This window comes from Amblyraja radiata, chromosome 25 (genome assembly GCF_010909765.2).
Source record: "Amblyraja radiata isolate CabotCenter1 chromosome 25, sAmbRad1.1.pri, whole genome shotgun sequence".
Lineage (NCBI taxonomy): Eukaryota > Metazoa > Chordata > Chondrichthyes > Rajiformes > Rajidae > Amblyraja > Amblyraja radiata.
The window spans coordinates 24,363,436-24,382,902 of NC_045980.1; the positions used below are offsets into that span (position 1 = coordinate 24,363,436).

The 19,467-nt window shown below is 47.2% G+C and overlaps 1 protein-coding gene across 1 annotated transcript in view; it reads right to left on the reverse strand.

Annotated features, from left to right (window-relative positions):
• Positions 1-2,354: 2,354 nt before the first annotated feature.
• LOC116987446 (melanotransferrin-like) overlaps positions 2,355-19,467 on the reverse strand; it is a 31,669-nt gene continuing 14,556 nt past the window's right edge. Inside the window, exons 5-17 of the mRNA XM_033043502.1 lie at positions 18,299-18,461; positions 16,944-17,008; positions 16,140-16,297; positions 14,240-14,426; positions 11,992-12,140; positions 11,108-11,198; positions 10,106-10,162; positions 8,404-8,586; positions 6,537-6,699; positions 4,808-4,890; positions 3,834-4,018; positions 3,119-3,305; positions 2,355-2,847 (exon numbers count right to left, since the gene is read on the reverse strand). Coding sequence (XP_032899393.1) covers positions 2,804-2,847; positions 3,119-3,305; positions 3,834-4,018; positions 4,808-4,890; positions 6,537-6,699; positions 8,404-8,586; positions 10,106-10,162; positions 11,108-11,198; positions 11,992-12,140; positions 14,240-14,426; positions 16,140-16,297; positions 16,944-17,008; positions 18,299-18,461 — 1,715 coding nt within the window. The 3' untranslated portion in view covers positions 2,355-2,803. The remainder of the gene's footprint in view (positions 2,848-3,118; positions 3,306-3,833; positions 4,019-4,807; positions 4,891-6,536; positions 6,700-8,403; positions 8,587-10,105; positions 10,163-11,107; positions 11,199-11,991; positions 12,141-14,239; positions 14,427-16,139; positions 16,298-16,943; positions 17,009-18,298; positions 18,462-19,467) is intronic.

Below are 19,467 nucleotides of genomic sequence, written 5' to 3' on the forward strand. Positions count from 1 at the left end.
CTGCAGCCTTAAAGTAAGGCTCTTAAGTTGTGTTCCCATGGGAAGCAAACGGTGAGAAAGGAGGAAAAAGGATCAGCAGCATTTTAATCTGGTCACAAAACTACCCTGACATTAGAGTAAAATTTGAACTTGGGCAAAAAAAATGTTTTCTTGCATCGAGGCATAATTTGCTTCTGCTTTGGAAGGGAGGGTGCCAGTGCTTTCTTGCACTATTGGCCTTTACCTGAAAACCTGGGTTTTTAAGAGTTAGATTGAGCTCTTTGTGTTAATGGAATTAAGGGATGTGGGGGGAAAAAGCAGGAACGGGGTACTAATTTGGGATGATCATATTGAAGGGCTCGAAGGACCGAATGGCCTACTCCTGCACCTATTTTCTATGTTTCGATGAAATGTTGGGACTGAGTCTGGCGGTGGTGTATTGTTACGCTGCTAAGACGGTATTGTGAATAAAGATACCTGAGGCTGTGAAATACATTCCATTAATGTTAATTATGATGTGTGCATTCACACTCTACGACTTAATGAATGTGTAGGGAAGAACTACAGATGCTGATTTAAATCGAAGACGGATACAAAATGCTGGAGTAACTGAGCGGGGCAGGCACCATCTCTGGAGAGAAGGAATGGGTGACGTTGCTCTGTGAGTGGGTGCAATGTCAAACCCATTCATGTACGGGCCAATTAAACTCGCAACTAGCATGTAGGCAAGTCGTCCTCGATCCAGACTGGCAAAGCTGGACGTTTTAAACTGGTAGTTTGATAAATCAATAAATTGGGTTATTGATCTTTCAATTAGTCATGGTAATGTTCCTAGAGTGTGGTATGAGCCTTACTGCAGACCGATCTGGCCCTTTATGGTTCTATCAGACGGAGAGATACTGCTGCATTCAAATGTTAATTGGAGCCTTCTCTACTCCCTTATGCATGTAATGCAGTCCCTTCCATGGTACTGACTGTATGGGAAATCTCAGGAATCATCCTTGGAGCCACGATCCAAGGCAAATGGGATTATCCCATTAAAACTTTCCTATCCAAACACTCGTTCAAATTCCTTTTATAATTTGTAATGCATTGAATGTACTGGGTCCGTTTTTTTTATTTTTTAATGGATTTAACAAATATTTATGCTGGTTCTCCAAGGAAACTTCGAAGCATTTCATAACGTGCTTTGACCTTTAACACATCAGCCATGACTCAAGTCAAGTCACTTTTATTTATATAGCACATTTAAAAAACAACTCTCGTTGGCCAAAGTGCTTTACATTGGTGGAGGTACTAACGTTATACAACATTGGTTCATAGATGACTGCACTAAATAATGCAGTAGACAGCATCACATTGAGGCTGTCACAAGCGGTGGGATTTGACATCAGAGGATAGATTGGTTACTTTTGCCATAAACTTACTCTATACATGTGCAGCAATGATAGTGACAAAAGATCAAAAAACAAACTGCTGTAGGAATTTAGTAGATTGGGCAACATCTGTGGAGACAAAGGGATGGTCGACGGTTTGGAACAGGAACAGGTGTCAGGACGATATGGTAGAGAGAAAATGGCTGGAAAAGAGATGAGGGGTGAGGCAGAGACTGGCTGGTGGAAACAATGGTCTATTCAGTACAGCACAGGCAGATGTGGGAAGAGAGAGAGTACAGAGGAGCTTCACAAGGATGTTGACTGGATTAAAGGACTACCTATGAGGAAGGAGTGGATAGCTGTGTTCTCACTCTAATGTAGTTGACCAAGCAGTAACCTTATAGAGATTAATAAGATTATGAGGGATTATGAAAAGCAAGATTTTTGTTCCCCAGGACAGGGGAGTCTAGAACTAGAGGGAACAGGTTTAAGGTGAAGGGAAAACGGTGATCTGAAGAGTAAGTCACTCACACCGTGGGGAGTGTTTATTTGGAACTCGGTGCCAAAGGAAGTCATACAGTTCCTAAACACGCCCTTCGGCCCAACTCATCCTAGCCTAACTGAGCTAGTCCCACATTCTTGCACCCAGTCCACATCCACATCCGTGCAAAACTTTGCTATCCATGTATCCATCCAATTACGTTATAGCGAAAGGGGAAACTAAAACAGGGCTGCGTATAAAGAGTTGAATTTATGAGCTCTAAAGATCCCCAGAAAATCATGAGAGGAATAAATGGGGTTGGTGCACAGGGTCTCTTGCCCAGAGTTGGTGAATCGTGGACCAGAGGACATAGGTTTCAGGTGAAGGGGAAAAGATTTAATAGGAATCTAAGGGGTGACTTTTTCACACAAAGGGTGGTGGGTGTATGGAACAAGCTGCTCAGAGGAGGTAGTTGAGGCTGGGACTATCCCAACATTTACGAAACAGACAGGTCGAGACCCTTCTGAAACGTCACCCATTCCTTCTCTCCAGAGATGCTGCCTGTGGCGCTGAGTTACTCCAGCTTTTTGTGTGTATCCTCGATGTAAACCAGCATCTGCAGTTCCTTCTTGCGCGGTAGAACAGCTGGAGTCTTCGTCCACTTTTTCACGAAGACTGCCTCCCTTCGGCCACAGCTGAGAGTCGGTGCTTGGCCTTTGACACGCGTGGGGTTGAGTTCCTGGACGATTTCACGCGGGGTTCACCCAGACTCGGGGCACCAGCGGCGAGGGAGCAGAGAAACGGATGTAAACGCAGACAGCGGGTGGTTACATCGATTCACGCAGACGGCCGATCCGAGTCCCGGGCGGGAGTACTTTAAACAATTATTCTCTACATTCAAGGCACTTTGTCAAAAGCCTTTGCCCGAGTGGGAGGGTGCGCTGGCTCTGGGCGGGGAGCGGAGACCTCAGGGGTCGCTGCAGACGTCCCGGCTGCACAAGCCCAGGATTTCTGTGGAGCAACAGGATGGGAATAAGTTTATTGACCAAGTATTCACATACAAGGGATTTACCTTGGTGTTCCGCGCACAAGTAACAACATGACACAGTGACAATTGCGAATACACTAAACATTAATAATAATAAAACATTAATGATAAAACACCATTGATCAAGCATGTGAACCAACAAAATACCAGAAGAGTGTTTGAAATCTTTCCGAGGGAGGCGAGTACGTAGATGTGAGCCGCGTTTCCTTGTTGTAAAGTGTCGGGAAGCGCTACCTGAATGAGTGCAGCTGAAGACGGAGCGGGCCAGGCTGCTGTAGCGGTGGCCGAGGATGTCCGTGTATTGCTGGTGAACCGCTCGCCTCAAACACCTGGCGGCGTCTTTGAAAAGCAGGTCACTTTCCCCGTACCTGTGGGACTGGAACAGCTGGAATTCGGAGTCGGAGCTGGGCCCGAAATGTTCCTGTTAAAACGAGGAGGAAAGCAGTCAACGATAGAGCGGTGAAGTTGCTGCCTTACAGCGAAAATACAGCGCCAGAGACCCGGGTTCGATCCTGACCGCGGGTGCTGTCTGGACGGAGTTTGTGTACGTTCCCCCCGTGATCTGTGGAGGGGTTTTTTTCCGGGTTGTCCGGGTTCTCCCCCACACTTTAAAGACCTACGGGTTTGTAGGCTAATTGGTTTGGTGACATTGTAAATTGTCCCTAGTGTGTACAGGATAATGTTAATGTGAAGGTACACAAAAATGCTGGAGGAACTCAGCGGGTGCAGCAGCATCTATGGAGTTTCTCCAGCATGTTTGTGTAAACTCCATAGAGGCTGCTGCACCCGCTGAGTTTCTCCAGCATTTTTGTGTACCTTCGATTTTCCCGCATCTGCAGTTTCTTCTTAAGCATAATGTTAATGTGAGTTGATCGGTATAATTTTTTTGTCCTCTTCTTTCCTGCAGCCCAGAGGATGAAATATATGTCAGTAGTGGATGGATACAAACCTGGGATTCCATCAGGAAGTCTTTAATTTTGGTGGCAATGACGGACCTGGTCATGACAATGTTTGGCGGGACGGGTCCCATGTTGCATCTCTGCCACTCTGTGACTGGGGCTCGGGTTCCGTCCACACACAACAACTCAAAGTCATCAGACGTCCAGCCGGTGGCCCAGCCACTTCTGCCCAGTCCTGCACGGGAAGAGAGACTTCCGTTAATGAGCCGCCTGCCAGAATCATTCCTGTCAAAGCCCGAGCGGACTTTCAATAATCCTGCGCAGGACGGAACTGCAGTTATTATTGCACTATTATTGTTTTTTTTGTGTGTACATATGTGTGCGTGTGTGTATATATATGTGTGTGTATATATATGTGTGTGTATATATGTGTGTGTGTGTGTGTATATATATATGTGTGTATGTATATGTGTGTGTGTGTGTGTGTGTGTGTGTGTATATATGTGTGTATGTATATATGTGTGTGTGTGTGTATTTGTGATTATGTGTATATATACACACACACACTGACCATTTTTTCCTCTCTCGTTTATTATATTGTTTACAGTGTACTATGTTTACATATTCTCTTGTGCTGCAGCAAGTAAGAATTTTGAACTGCAGATGCTGGTTATACGCCAAAGACAGACACAAAATGCTGGAGTAACTCAGCGGGACAGGTAGCATCTCTGGACAGGAGGAATGGGTGACGTTTCGTGTCGAGACCCTTATTCAGACTGAGAGTCAGGGGGGAGGGAGACTAGAGATGTGGAAGGGTTAGGTGTGAAAATGACAGATCAAAACAGACAATGATATGTAGAATGGTCCATAGTTGAGAGGGGAAGGTGACAACGAGGCATACGAACAGTAAAATTAAACAGGAGGACAGTGAAACTAGTCGGAATACTAGGGTGGGAGAGGGACCGAGAGGGAGGGAAAACAAGGGTTACTTGAAGTTATCACAAAAAAATGGGCTCTGACTTACCCTCAATGTTTTCCATCAAGTTATGATGCTCCAGGAAAGCGACATCTCCAAAGTTTTTCCTGTTGGAATTCCCAACCAAACACCTGGAGAAACATCACTAATTATACCCACTGTGTTTATTGTAGTCATAGGGTGATACAGTGTGGAAACAGGCCCTTCGGCCCAACTTGCCCACACCGGCCAACATGTGCCAGCTGCACTAGTCCCACCTGCCTGCGTTTGGTCTATATCCCTTCAAACGTGACCTATCCATGTACCTGTCTAACTGTTTCATAAACGTTGGGACAGTCCCAGCCTCAACTACCTCCTCTGGCAGCTTGTTCCATACACCCACCACCCTTTGTGTGAAAAAGGTACCCCTCAGATTCCTATTAAATCTTTTCCCCTTCACCTTGAACCTATGTCCTCTGGTCCTCGACTCCCCTACTCTGGACAAGAGGTTCTGTCCTCTCATGACCTTATACACCTCTATAAGATCGCCCCTTATACACCTCTATAAGATCACCCCAAAAGGCTCCTCCACAAACACTTCATTAACGTGCCCTTCCCAATTTCCCAATACTAGATCCAGTGTTGCCCTCTTACATGTGGAGGCCTCTAGATACTGCTTGAGAAAACTGTCCTGAACACTTTTGAGGAATTGCACCCATTTATGCTTTTCCCAGTCAATATTGGGAAAGTTAAAATCCCCTACTACAACAACCTTATTTGACTTGCAGCTGTCTGCAATCTCCTGGCATATTTATTCTTCTAATTCCCATTGACTATTCATGGGTCTGTATTCCTGGGACCTTCAGGCATCTGAGATATTGCATGTGGGGGTTGGGTTAAAAGGCCCATGGAAATTGAAAAGGACAAATAAAGTAGGACTAAGTTACCTGTGACATTTGAGTCAGCTCCCAGGCACCTAAGACTGCATTTGAACATCCCATTCTAACCTGTTCCAATTGTGATCTTAAAGCTCCAAAGTTCCTCACATAACCACAGTTTTTTCTCAGTCAAAACTGCTTACAGCTTCTCTGTTTCTCCTCGTCACCCTGTGCTGATTGGGAGTGGAATCCAGTTGAGAGGAGATGATCTTTCACATGTGTAAAGTCTTGCTCTTCTCCCCTCTGTGGTACAGAGATCAGGACTAGGGCCTATTGACCATGAAGAATTTATTGACCACTATGAGGTTGCAGCACTTGCTGCCTGTCTCAGTACGTATCCCTGGGAGCAGCCCATGGTTCTGAGTGTCTCGCAGCTGCCCAGGATGGACCTTGACAAGGACCATGGCAGCATTTTCCACAACGATTGATCAACTCGTCCTCATCACAGTCGTCCCAAGGACAGTGCGCATTAGGAGTGAAACTCCAGCCTTGCATGTTTGATCAACAGCCTTTCAGTTGTGAGCCTACACTGAGGCTCAGCAGGCCTTGGGTAGCGGAGGGTGGAACAGCACTCCGCCCATGGCCAACTTACACTAAGGATGGGTTGCAGATGGACAACTCTGTTCACATCTTCACCCTACCTTAGCCTGAGGGACCTCAGAGTACAAGGTGGACCCCAGGAGGTTAGGTTCCTGCCCTTTGTATCTTAGTACTTATCCTGACTACATGGAAAATAAACCAAGCAGAAGATCTGTGTTTTTGCAATTGCCTTGCGAGCTTAGATACCCTGAGCATCCCCCAGCAGATGGATAAAGGGCAGCAGACGCTGTTGACATGGTGTTTACAGGTGTGTTACTTACCGCAGGGCACCCATGTTCCCGTAGTAGAGTTCATCGTGGTTGGCGGCACATCTCAGGTTGGATGGCTTCGAGCCAGCTTGCTCCCATCCAATGCAGACTTTACAAAGCTTGCCCTTAACGCTCGCCCCTGGCATACAGGCCTTACGGAAGTAATCTGCATAGGCTGGAGATCAGTGGGAGAGAGAGGCACTGACAGAACATGCAAGGTTCACGAGTGAGAGCGTTAACTCTAGGAGTGGGGCTGCCTTGCTTTGTGGTGGAAGTCTGTGGTGACCACCAGATTCTCACTGTCCTTAGCACTTGCAGAACGGACTTGGGGAGCTAAAGGGGCAAAACCCGGCCAACTCCTGGTGTTGTCTACCGACTCTCCCTCTCCTGAACATGTCTGCTGCCGCGGTCAGTGTGATGACTTCCACAGTTCAATAGTCTGCCATCATCCATTATATGTACCGGGAGGGACTGGGGCGGGAGCAATACGGGGGGGGGAGGGGGGGCAGCCATGTGAAGATGGCGCCCAACCCAACCCAACCCAACCCAGGCGACTGTTTGTGTGCCAGTCACAGGAGTGGATCTGCAATCATGCAGTACAACGCTCCACTCTGTTAAATCTCACGTCCTTCCCTTCATCATGTATCTGTACACTGCGAATGGCTCAAATGTAATCATGTATTGTCTTTCCGCTGACTGGTAGCACGCAACAAAAGCTTTTGGCTGTACCTAAACTAAACTGAACCAGTGGAGGGTTGGCATTCTCCTGGGGATCCCATGACTGAACCTCCCATCTCCAAAAGCTATGACCGAGTCCAATTCTCTTTCTCCCATCTCCAATAATTTTATGATCAAAAGCTTTCAATGGAATAAAAATAATATGATTGTTCCAGTGATTGTACTCCCTGGGTGTTTGCACTAGGGCAGTGGAGTCCCTCAGATGCCTGGACGATCCAGAGGTTCAGGCGATCACAATGTATCATGAGCAGAGGAGGGGAGGTGGAGTTGGGGACAGACATAGATTGTTTCTGAAGTAACTAAAACCTCATGTCACCTACCAACCGCCATTGCCTGTCTCCAGGGGTGAGGTTTGATTTAGTCCCAGCTCTCCTGAGAAACTAATGCAGTGAGTTCCTTGAACTTGGACACTCACACACACCTGCACACACACAAACCTGCACACGCACACACCTGCACACAGAGAGACACACACACTTGCACGCACACACACACCTGCATGCAGAGACATACACACCTGCGCACACACACACACCTGCATGCAGAAACACACATGCACACAGAGAGCCGCACACACACACTTGCACGGAGGGAGACACAGACACACACACCTACACAGAGACATACACACCTGCAAGCACATACCTGTACGGAGACATACACACACACACACACACCTGCGGGCAGCAGAGGAGTACAATCACAGAGTCTTACAGACATCTGCACACAGAGACACACACTCTCACACGCACCTGTATGCAGAGGCACATGCTGCTCTATTCTGACACACTTTACACACAGAGGCACACAGTCACCTAATCTCACACACAGGCACACACTCACCCTGAGGCAAAGCTGTGAGACGAATGCAGAAACAACAGGATTGAAGCATTTCAGCAGGTCAGAAATCAACGGGGAAAGAAACACAATCAAAATTAAGAGTCACCGAACTTCAGAACTACAAGCAGCTTGCAGCATCTGCAGGTTTTGGGTTACACAAAGTTTGCACACATTCACTCTCCCTCTCACCTGGAAAATACACACATGCACGCACGCTCTCACACACAGACAGACACTCTCCCTTGCTTACTCATTCATACATACAGACACACACACACATACAGGTTCCCAGCATACGTACCTTTATTGATGTTGCAGCTGCCAGTGGCGTTGTTGCTGGTATTGACAGTGTATTCTGTTAACAGGAGCCACCCGGCGGGGCTGTAGATGTGGCCGTGACAGCTTCTCCTGCCGCCAAGGTTAAATATGTTCTCGCTTCGGGAAGTCTTCTTCACCACAGAGAGCGCATAGATGGGAGACGCCGCTGCAACGGGACACAGGGTAGGTGAGAGGCACTGACGTACATGAGAGACCCACACGGAGCCTCTGGTCACTCACTAACCCAGTCATCACCGGCCAGTGACTCAATTGATGCCACGTGAATGGCAGCAAGCAGTGCTGCAGATGGCCCACTAACCACCCATCCCCCCCACTGACCCTCCCCCACTCAGACCCCTACCCTCTGACCCCTCTCACTGACCCCTACCCACTGACCCTCCCCCACTGATCCCCCCACTGACCGCCCACACCCAGACCTCCAACCCTCACACCCCTCACTGACCCTCCCACCTCTCACTGATTTCCCACTGACACCCACCCTCTACTGCCTGACCCACTCACCCCCAACCCCCCATCGATCCTACCCGCCCATGTCTATTTCACCCATTGAACCTCCTATTTCCCCCATTGACAACCCCCCCCCCCCCCAGCTCACTCCTCTACTCACTCTTCTCCCCATCACTTGACCTCCAAGTCCCAACCCAGTCAATGATCCCTCCCCCTTCACACTGACTAACTATACCCCTACACACCACACTGCCTCCTGCCAACACAGGTCTCTCTTTACCCTGGCTCAGTGTGAACAATAACAGGAGATACCAGGAGTCGTGTGACCTCCTGCTGTCACTCCACCCAGCTCCTCAACAACATGAGCGTCAACCTCAGTCATCGCATAATATTGCAAGGAAACAGGCCCTTCGGCCCACAGAGCCCATGCTGGCCATCAAATACATTTATGCCAATCCCATTTTATTTTCCTCACATTCTCATCAATCAACAGTGAGGAAGTGTAGGATGAGGAACGTTGGGAGTTACAATGGCGGAGCAAAGTACTGACATGCGAGAGGCCAGGAACACTGCGTGGCATTGGAAATCATACTTCTGATCACAGCACCTTCATGCACGGGCAGTGTCTATGGCACTCAGCACTACTGGCACCTTCTATTAAGTAAGTAAGTAAGTTTATTGGCCAAGTATTCACATACAAGGAATTTGCCTTGGTGCTCCGCCCATGTAACAACATGACATACGGTGACAGTCACGAATGACTCAGAAAACAATAAACATTAATAATAATAAAACATTAATGATAAAACACCATTGATCATTAAAGTTTAATTATTATTAATGTTTAGTGTTTTCTGAGTCATTGAATATTAATATTCAATATTTCAGGACCTAGGTGAGATTCTGATTCTATTTTCATTGCGAAACCTCAGGAGAAAAGTGCTGAAGAAAGTGATGAAGCTCGAGAGGAAACGGAAGTCACCAAGCAACCACAGGCCAAAAGCCAGCCGGAGAAACTCCACATGAAGCTGGGGAATTCTCAGTGTGGATAGAGGCATGCAGCATACAGACAGCCCTTCAGCCCCCTGGGTGTATGCTGCCCATTTTTGACCCCAAATAGGACATTGTAAATTATCAACAGTCGGAGAGAGAGGCTGTGTCAATGTTATTCAAAGGTTAAAATTCTAGCAGTGGTTTTTATTCTCCGAGTGCTTTACCTTCTGGCCCTCCGTGAGCATCTCTGTCAGTGTCGCTGGCCATTCCACAGCCGCCCCCTGGAAGACACAAACAGCCCTAGTGGTAGCATTGAGGTCACAGAGCTAACGCGTGGGTCAGACGTGTTGGGCTAAGGACACGCTTTGTAAAGTCAGCACTGGAAGAGAGAAACCTGGCTCAAAGCCATCCAAGGATAGACACATAGTGCTGGAGTAAGTCAACGCGTCAAGCAGCATCTCTGGGGCATATTTTGGGTCTGGACCCTTCTTCTGACTTCTTGAGTCTGAAGAAGGGTTTCGACCCAAAACATCACCTATTCTTTTTTTCCCAAAGATGCTGCCTGACCCGCCGAGTTACTCCAGCACTTTGTCTATCTTTGGTATAAACCAGCATCTGCAGATCTCTGTTTCTACATCAAAACCATCCAACCTAAGGTCAGAAGGGTCTCTATGTTATTTACCACATTGCGACACTCTCTGATATCATACAGTGCTCTGTGTGAGAATGTAGCTGTGACACTGCTTTGGTTTTAGTTTATTACTGTCATGTGTACCAGGATACAGTGAAAAAGTGACGTTTTGCGTACGATCCGGACAAATCATTCCATGCACGAGTACAAGTAGGTAGATATCATCCGAAGTTCATCCATCACACAGCCTTTGACAGATAGATGGCAAATCTTAGAAATACTCAGCATGTCAGGCAGCATCTATGCAGATGTGTTCAGTGAATGAACCCGGTAAAAACAAGGAGATTAGTATGCTTTAAGTTATGGTAAAGCTGGGAGAGGAGGAGACAACATTGGGAATGCCTGGGTAGTGCGTGTCAGGAGGAACTGAATGGTGCAAATTATTCTGAACTTAAAAACAGTTACAGCTGGGAATATTCCGATGTTTGATAATGAATCTGACAGCCATTGTCATCTATTGTCATCCCTGTTTCAATGATTCTATAGTTCACAGCTCTATCAATGCGAGAGCTTGTCAAATGGACCACTCACTCACCGTAGTGTTCTGTTACCACGGGAACAAGGCCACACTTCCCAGCAATGTAGGCATGAGTTGCATCCAGAGAGGCAGCATCCGCCTCATCCCTCTGGAAAAGAAAAGGTAATTCTGTCGTGAGTCCTTACTGAGGACTGGACACCCAGTCTGTGCATTCATGAGTGGCACAGGACTTCTTGGTGAATATATAGCTAGAACATAGAACAGTACAGCACAGGAATAGGCCCATCAGCCCACATTATCTGTGCCAAGCATGGTGCCCCCTTAAACACATTCCTTCTGCCTGCATGTGCTCCACACCCCTTCATTCCCTGCCTATCCCTGTGCCTATCCAAAAGCTTCTGAAACACCACTATCGCATCTGCTTCCACCAGCACCCCAGAGAGCGAGTTCCAGCACCCACCACTTCCTCTGTGAAAGACTTGCCCCATGCATCACCTTTAAACTTTCCTTCCCACGTCTTCAAAGCTTTGCCCTTTTCTATCCTGGGATAATGTTCTGATTATCTACCCTTACCTATGCTTCCCATCATTTTATAAACTTCTATCAGGTCTCCCTTTAACTTCCTGAGGCTCCAGGGAAAACAATCCAAGGCTGTCCAACCTCTCTCGATAGTTAATACCCTCTAATCCAGGCAGCATCGCTGGAAAATCTCTTCCTACACCTGCAGCGGCACGCAGTAGATAGGATTGTTCGGTGAACGTTTGTAACTTTGTTGGTGTCAAAACATGGCAACACTTGTGTACTGTCTCGGCAAGGTCCGCTGTATGATTTTACTGGGGTGTATGCAAAACTAAACATTTCACTGCTACATGAGACGATAAGGTATCACTGATCACTGAATCATTAAATGTTTAATATTACATTTTGACTGAAATCGGTACCTTCATCATTTCGATGCAGTGGCTCACCGACGTCGCTCTAATGCAGACCAGTGGCGTGGACTTTGTATTCAATGCCCATTCTTCACATTTGTTTTGTTCTGCTGCACTTATGCAGCACCAGCGCACAATGCTGTTCTCCAGAGAGCTCCCTGACGGAAACCACAGCACAAAATCACCCTCAGAACATGCGCCGCGCAGTCTTCTCTTCAATGATGTGCCATGCAGCCCCGTCCCCACACACATAAACACCCTCCCCTCAATTGTCACTCTCGCTACTTCTGCTTGTGAGAATCTTTTGACCGCTCCCAATAAGTCTCTCCCATGCTCAATAACTGGTAAGGCCATAGGAACAGAGGGATATTGATGTGTAGATCCAAATTCCCCCAAAGGCAACAACATAGGCGGATACAATAAATGAGAAGGCAAAAAATATACTTGCCCTACTGAGTATAAGAGCATTTGGATGAGATTGTAGGTGGCATGATTAGTAAATTTGTCAATTACATCAAAATTGGTGTGGTGGACAATAGAGAAAGTGGTCTAAGATTACAACAGGATCAAGGTCTATTGGGAAATAGGACCAAGGATTGTCAAATGGAATTTAAATTTGATACCATATAACCATATAACCATATAACAATTACAGCACGGAAACAGGTCATCTCGACCCTTCTAGTCCGTGCTGAACACGTATTCTCCCCTAGTCCCATATACCTGTGCTCAGACCATAACCCTCCATTCCTTTCCCGTCCATATAACTATCCAATTTATTTTTAAATGATAAAAACGAACCTACCTCCACCACCTTCCCTGGAAGCTCATTCCACACAGCCACCACTCTCTGAGTAAAGAAGTTCCCCCTCATGTTACCCCTAAACTTCTGTCCCTTAATTCTCAAGTCATGTCCCCTTGTTTGAATCTTCCCTACTCTCAGTGGGAAAAGCTTATCCACGTCAACTCTGTCTATCCCTCTCATCATTTTAAAGACCTCTATCAAGTCCCCTCTTAACCTTCTGCATTCCAAAGAATAAAGCCCTAACTTGTTCAACCTTTCTCTGTAACTTAGTTGCTGAAACCCAGGCAACATTCTAGTAAATCTCCTCTGTACTCTCTCTACGTGTAATGTGAATCATTTTGGGAAGTTAAATTAAGGCAGGACATACACAGTAAATGACAGGGTCCCGAGGAGTGACCGAGGGGTACAAATATAAAGGTCCCTGACATAGACAAAATGTAAAGGTCCCTGACGTAGACAAAATGGTGAAGAATATGTATGGCTCATCTACCTTCATCAGATGGAGCATTGAGTAGAATTGTGACGTCATGTTACATCTGTATAGGACATTGGTGAGACTGCATCTGGAATAGTGTGTGCAGATCTGGTTACTCTACTGTAGGAAGGATTGGTTAAACTAGAGAGGGTGCAGGAAAGATTCAGAAGGATGTCACCTGGACTGGTGGGCTTAAGATATAAGGAGAGACTGGAATTGTTTCCCCTGGAGTGTAGGAGGTTGAGGGATGATCTGGCAGAGGCAAATCAAATCACGGGGTTCATCGATGAAGTGGATGACCCAGATTAGTGATGTCTAAAACTAGAGGGCATAGTTTTATGGTGAGAGGGGAAAGATTTAAAGGGGATCCGAATGCATTTGGAAGTTGTTTTTCACTTAGAAGGTGGTGAGTATACGGAATGAGCCTTCAGAGGAAGTTGTAAACACATTTGAATAGGTTCATTGTGTAAGAAAGGTTTTGAGGGATATGAGCCAAACTCAAGCAAATGGGACCATCTCAGAAGGTACCCTGATCAATATAGATGAGTGGGGCTGGATGGTCTATTTAAGCTGTTTAAATCTGAGGACTATTCAGCAAGAGTTAGAATCCCTGCACCAGACCACAGGATAACATTCCCTTTGAGGAATCGTGTCTCCGAGATGAACCATTCCAGAGGTTAGAACTCTTTCCCAAGGTTTCAATTCCCAGCTGAAGAAGGGGGCTGAAGGATTTTATTAAATAGGGGAGGGAACTATTTGATGAAGGTGAGCGTATCAACCTCCCACTCTCTCTTGGAGCTGGAAAATATCCAGTTTCACTGCGGTGCTCTCCAAATTGGCAACTGGCGTGTCGTCTCCCCTGCTGTACAGTGTTTTTGGGGACTTTGGTACTTAAATGTGTGGAGTTATAAGACAGGGAATTGCAATCTTTGTTGATGAAATGGGAAACATCGAATGGCCATTGTTGATGGAATTACCGTGGTGGCCCAATCCCTTCAGGAGGGCCATGTGGTCCAACCCCAGCACATGGCTGAGGTCGCTGTTATCAGTCAGGATCTGCAGCCTCACAGTGGCATCCCCAAACATCAGGTTCTTCCTGTTGAAAGCAGCCGAGCTGAACAACTGGAAACGGTGCCGATACGATCCGTTCCGTCCAAAGAGGTTCTACAACAGATAGTGCGGGGGGTGAAACAGCAAGCCATCGTCCTGCACTACCCACGATAGGACTAGTGTGTAGGAAGGAACTGCATATGCTGGTTTACACCGAAGTTGGACACAAAATGCTGGAGTAACTCAGCGGGACAGGCAGCATCTCTGGAGAGAAGGAATGGGTGTTGTTTCGGGTCGAGACCCTTCTAGTGTGGTTTCCTGAGTAACCCCTCGCTGACTGAAGATGGTGTGTTTGCCTGCTTTGTAGCAGGGAAGGTTAACGGTAGTAGATTAATGGATTTGTTCGAAGTGATAAGGGTGCATTGCCAGAGTAAGCATGAGAAACTGTTTCCACATTAGAGGGTTTGTAATCAGAGGCAGCAAGTTTAGGACAATTGGCAACAAGGCTGGGGATGATGTGAGGAAACGTTTATTATCAGCTGAAAGGACATCACAGATTCAAGGCAAAAGACTTTGTGGTCGGTGCTGCTTCCTCAGAGCCCCAGCAACCCCGTTCACTCCGGTGCTGGCAGTGTGGAGTTTACACGTTCTCCCTATGGCTGAGTGGGTTTCGGTTCCCTACCTCATCCCAAAGACATGCGTGTTGGTAGGTTAATCGATCACGGTCAATTGGCCCAAGTCCGTAGATGGGGAGAGAAAGTGGGGGAGCTGATGAGTATGTGGGGAGAATAAAGTGGGATAAGTGTTTGGATTTGTGTAAACGAGTGGTTGCTGGCTGGCACGGACGCAGTGGGCCGAAGGGTCTGTTTCCCTGCTCTGTGACTCTATGGCTCTGTGGCCATATGAACCCCCAACATCTCCTCTCCCATTCCGCATTCCTTCCCAGCCCAGAGGAAAGGTCCTTCACCTTGGCACCATTAGGCAACACACTTGCAGCAGAGCAGTAAATGCCAGGGAAAATGTGGTGTAAGGTATTTTTGGAGGGAGGGGGTTCACCTGACTCTGGCCTCAATGGGACCACTATGGTGTAAGTTCAGCTGATGGGGACCAGCCAGCCCTCTCTGATGCATCCCATCCCAATATTATGCCACTTTAACTGACAAAAATGGACCTGGTATCTATTGTTTTTGGAAGCCAGCTCCTTTAGCCACTGCCAGATCGCTGGACAAGGAAAGGAAGTCCAGTCACGTATGAACGGATTAGTGAGGCTGTGAGCAGCCTGTGTCATGTTGCCTAGCAACAGGTTTAAGGGCCTGTCCCACTTTCAGGACCTTTTTTACTCGTGGACATTTTTCATCAGGCTAGAAAAACGCCGCGACCTACTTGATGCCACGAGTACCCACGACTAGCATCACGACCTGCTACGACCTACCTACGACCTCGTGACGACCATGCTGCGAGTATGAGTCAAGGGCAAACTCGGCAGAGGTCTGGAATTAGGTCGTGAAAGTGGGACAGGCCCTTTAGATGGCTGATTAAGCCATCCATTATACAACCCTTCTCAGCAGATTCATGTACCTTATCTAAACAGTCACATAACACCAAGCCAACAGAAATTGTAAAAAATGATGCTGGAAATCTAAAATAGAAACAGAAAATGCTGAAACACTCAACAGGTCAGGCTGCATCTGTGGGAAGAGAAATGGAGCAATCAGTTCAGGTCGTAGATTCAAGCTGACTTTGTTTCGCTTCCCACATATGCAGCCTGACCAGCTGAGTGTTTCCTCTACCTCCTGTTTTATTTTAGGTAGCAGCAAGTTATCAGACCTGAACCATGCCAAGGAATTTCCGGGTGAACTTCCTGTAGTTGTATCTGGCCACAACGGCGTTCCCAGGGCCCCGGCCCAGGTGGCATCTTTCAAAGTCCGCAATATTGGCCTGGGTCCCATCGGCACACAGCAGTTTGTACTGGGCTGCTTCGGATACTGATGGGACAACAATGAGACAACGTCTAGTCAGGGTCTGGAAGGAACTGAACCATGCCCTAGACAAGGCTGTAGCTGCTGGGCCTTATCTCCTGCATAGTAAATATACACTGAGTCTCTGCATTCACCTCAGAGTCAGATGTCTGTGGGTTGACATCCTACTCTCGAGAATTGAGCATGTCATCCAGAACAGAACCGGGATAACGCTGGACCTTCATCTGATCTGCTCCCAGACAAAAAAACATGGGACAATTCAAGGGAGAGTTGAGGAACTCCAGAACGTGACAGGGTGGGTGTTTATCCTGCACCCAAAACTACCGAACCACTTGGTGATTATCACACACAGGGCCTCCCTGCGTGCAAGCTGACCGTGTAACCAGAGGGAGAGCACTTCTCCAGGGGTCAAAGGCCCAGAGTTGGGGAACGGTGCTCAGTAAATGCAAGTTACTTTGGGCGTTGCAGCATCCCCTTATAGTGCTGCTCCAAGAATTCTGAGGAAAAACATATTTCTCCAAGTCAAACTCATCCAGTGACAGTACAGGCAAAAGGCATGTGATTACCAGGCGGGTCTATGCTCCTGTGTCGTCAACTTCTGCTGCCGGTGTCTGGGCTGCTGAATGGGGAACAGCGGAAGAAACAAACTCACCACTCATGTTGGCAAGAGCTGAGTTGTCCAGAAAAGCCACATCGCCAACTCCTTGCTCCAAACACCTGCAACGAAATGTTAGCCTGTTTTAGACTGAAGCTCAATCCCAACCTCTGCTCGTATTCGGAGCCAACATCTTGGTGCTTGGTTGGCAAGGTAACTCTTGGGGATCACTCGCTCCTGGTCTGCGGCTGTGGGGCTTCTGGCGTGATGAACCATCCTCTGAGCCTTTCCAATGCTGTAGACTGAGAAGGGCCTGAGAGGTAGTTTAAGGTACAGCCACATTGCAGACTGCTCAGCGGAGGTGTACCAGCCTGAACTTATTACTGGGTCATCAGAAGGCCACAGAAGGCTGTGGAGGCCAAATCAATGGATATTTGTAAGGCAGAGGTAGATAGATTCTTGATTAGTAAGGGTGTAAGGAGTTATGGGGAGAAGGCAGGAGAATGGGGTTAGGATGGAAAGATAGATCAGCCATAATTGGATGGTAGACTTGATGGGCCGAATGGCCTAAATCTGCTCCTATCAATTATGAACATGAACTATCTGAGAGTTTGTGCCACAGTCAGGGGGCCAGAGCTCCATCCTGACAACTCGGCACTGCTCCCTGATGATCCATCAAAATGGGTTGATTCCGTTCCACTGCTGAGTGTCTGCCTCCTCAGGTGGAAGAGACTGTACTCAATCACATCCCAGTGGAGTTAAACTGAAGTGGTGGTAAGGCCGTCAAAGGTTACTTGGAAAAGGCAGGAAAATGAGGTTGAGATGGAAAACTAGATTAGCCATGTTGGAAGAGAGGAGATAACTCGATGGGCTGAACGACCTAATTGTGCTCCTATGACCTATGGACTGATGTTCCTACATCTGGGATAAGGCGTTCACTAATACTTCACTGAGCGTATGAAACTACTTCACCTGAACATGAGGGACCAAGTGCCCGATTTACATGGGCCTCACCCATTGAGTTACTCCAGCACTTTGTGTCTATCTCTAGGATAAACCAGCATCTGCAGTTCCTTTCCACACAAGGATGTTCCTGCTGTCCTATCCATTCCCCCTGCCACCTTCTGTGCAACAAAATTCCTCTTTCTGGACTACATTGCCCCCTTCTGCCGGAGGGTCATCAACTTCAGATATTCGCCGCTCCTCCCTCCACAGATGCTGCCTGACCTGCTGAGTGTTTCTGGTGTTTCCTGGTGTTAAGGAGCACAGAGCGTTTTGTAACTCCGATGTCTGGCACGTTACGTGAGAGCACCCGCCGGGAGTGACGGGAACAATGTAGCGAGCGTCGGCATACAGTTGCTAATCCACACGGATGGGGCGACCGTGGAGCTGCCGGGGATTGGGGAACGTACCTCAGGGCTCCTCCAGAGCCGTAGAAGGGCTCGTTGTGGCTGGTCTCGCAAAAGTAGTTCCTGTCCTTGTTGTAGGACCTCTGGCCCTGGCAGAGTGCACACAGGGTGGGGAACATAGCACTGGAACCAGGGGCACAGGAGGCACCAAAGAACCGACTGGCAGCTGTGGGAGCAAAGCAAACACCCTTAGTGGATTCACTGGAGGGACAGTGATCGATAGTGTAGCGGTGTATGTACACGTGAACAGGACTGAACTACCTGCTTCACTTTATTAGCAGTGACGTGTGCTTGGGCTGCACTTGAATCTAAATAGGCTCTGAATTAATGCTGGTCGACAAAAAATGCTGGAGAAACTCAGCAGGTGAGACAGCATCTACGGAGAGAAGGAATTGCCTCTGAATTAATGCTGATTTTTCAAAAATAGTGATTAATGATTAATCATCCATGATAAATCATGATTAATCGATTAACATGATTACATTTATGAACTCTCTCTTCTCTAAAGCTAGTACTAGACTAGGATGGTACGATAAATTCCTTGTGTTGTAATTAAATGTTTGGTAATATTTCGGCCAGTTTATCCAGTAAAGCTAAGCAAAAATGTGAACATAAGCAATCGGTTAAATGCGTTCAGAAAATTTCAAACAGCAGAATGTCGAATAACTGGGTTAATTTTCAAGGCAAGAGGTCAGTCGTTTGTCAACTTTCTATTGAACGAAAACTGTAGAAATTTAGTGAAGTGCAAGCATTGAGAAACAATTTTGAAATATCAGCCATCCCCATCCCCATTCAAATATCATCTAGAACACAAATATGCCTTCAAATTTGACTCAGTGTCTTCAAACAAGTCAGGTGGCCGACTATCCTGTACAAGTCTGGGAACAATTCCTTCATCCTTGGACCACACGATTGCAACTTGGTTAAAGCTGACAAAATATTTGATTTCATGCCGACCAATCTTGAGCAGCGTGACATCGGCAGATAACTGTACGAGGCTCTTCGCCGGGCATTTCAGGACTCCTCAGGTACTTGGATGATCCAATGGATTGTGACTCTGCCTGCAACCCCCGCAATTGTGTTCCCACCAACAAGCGATCTTGCCAAAGTTGCGAGAGACATTTACATGCGGTCGTCCTCAAACAAGGACGGCGAATTATTTGAGGGTTGAG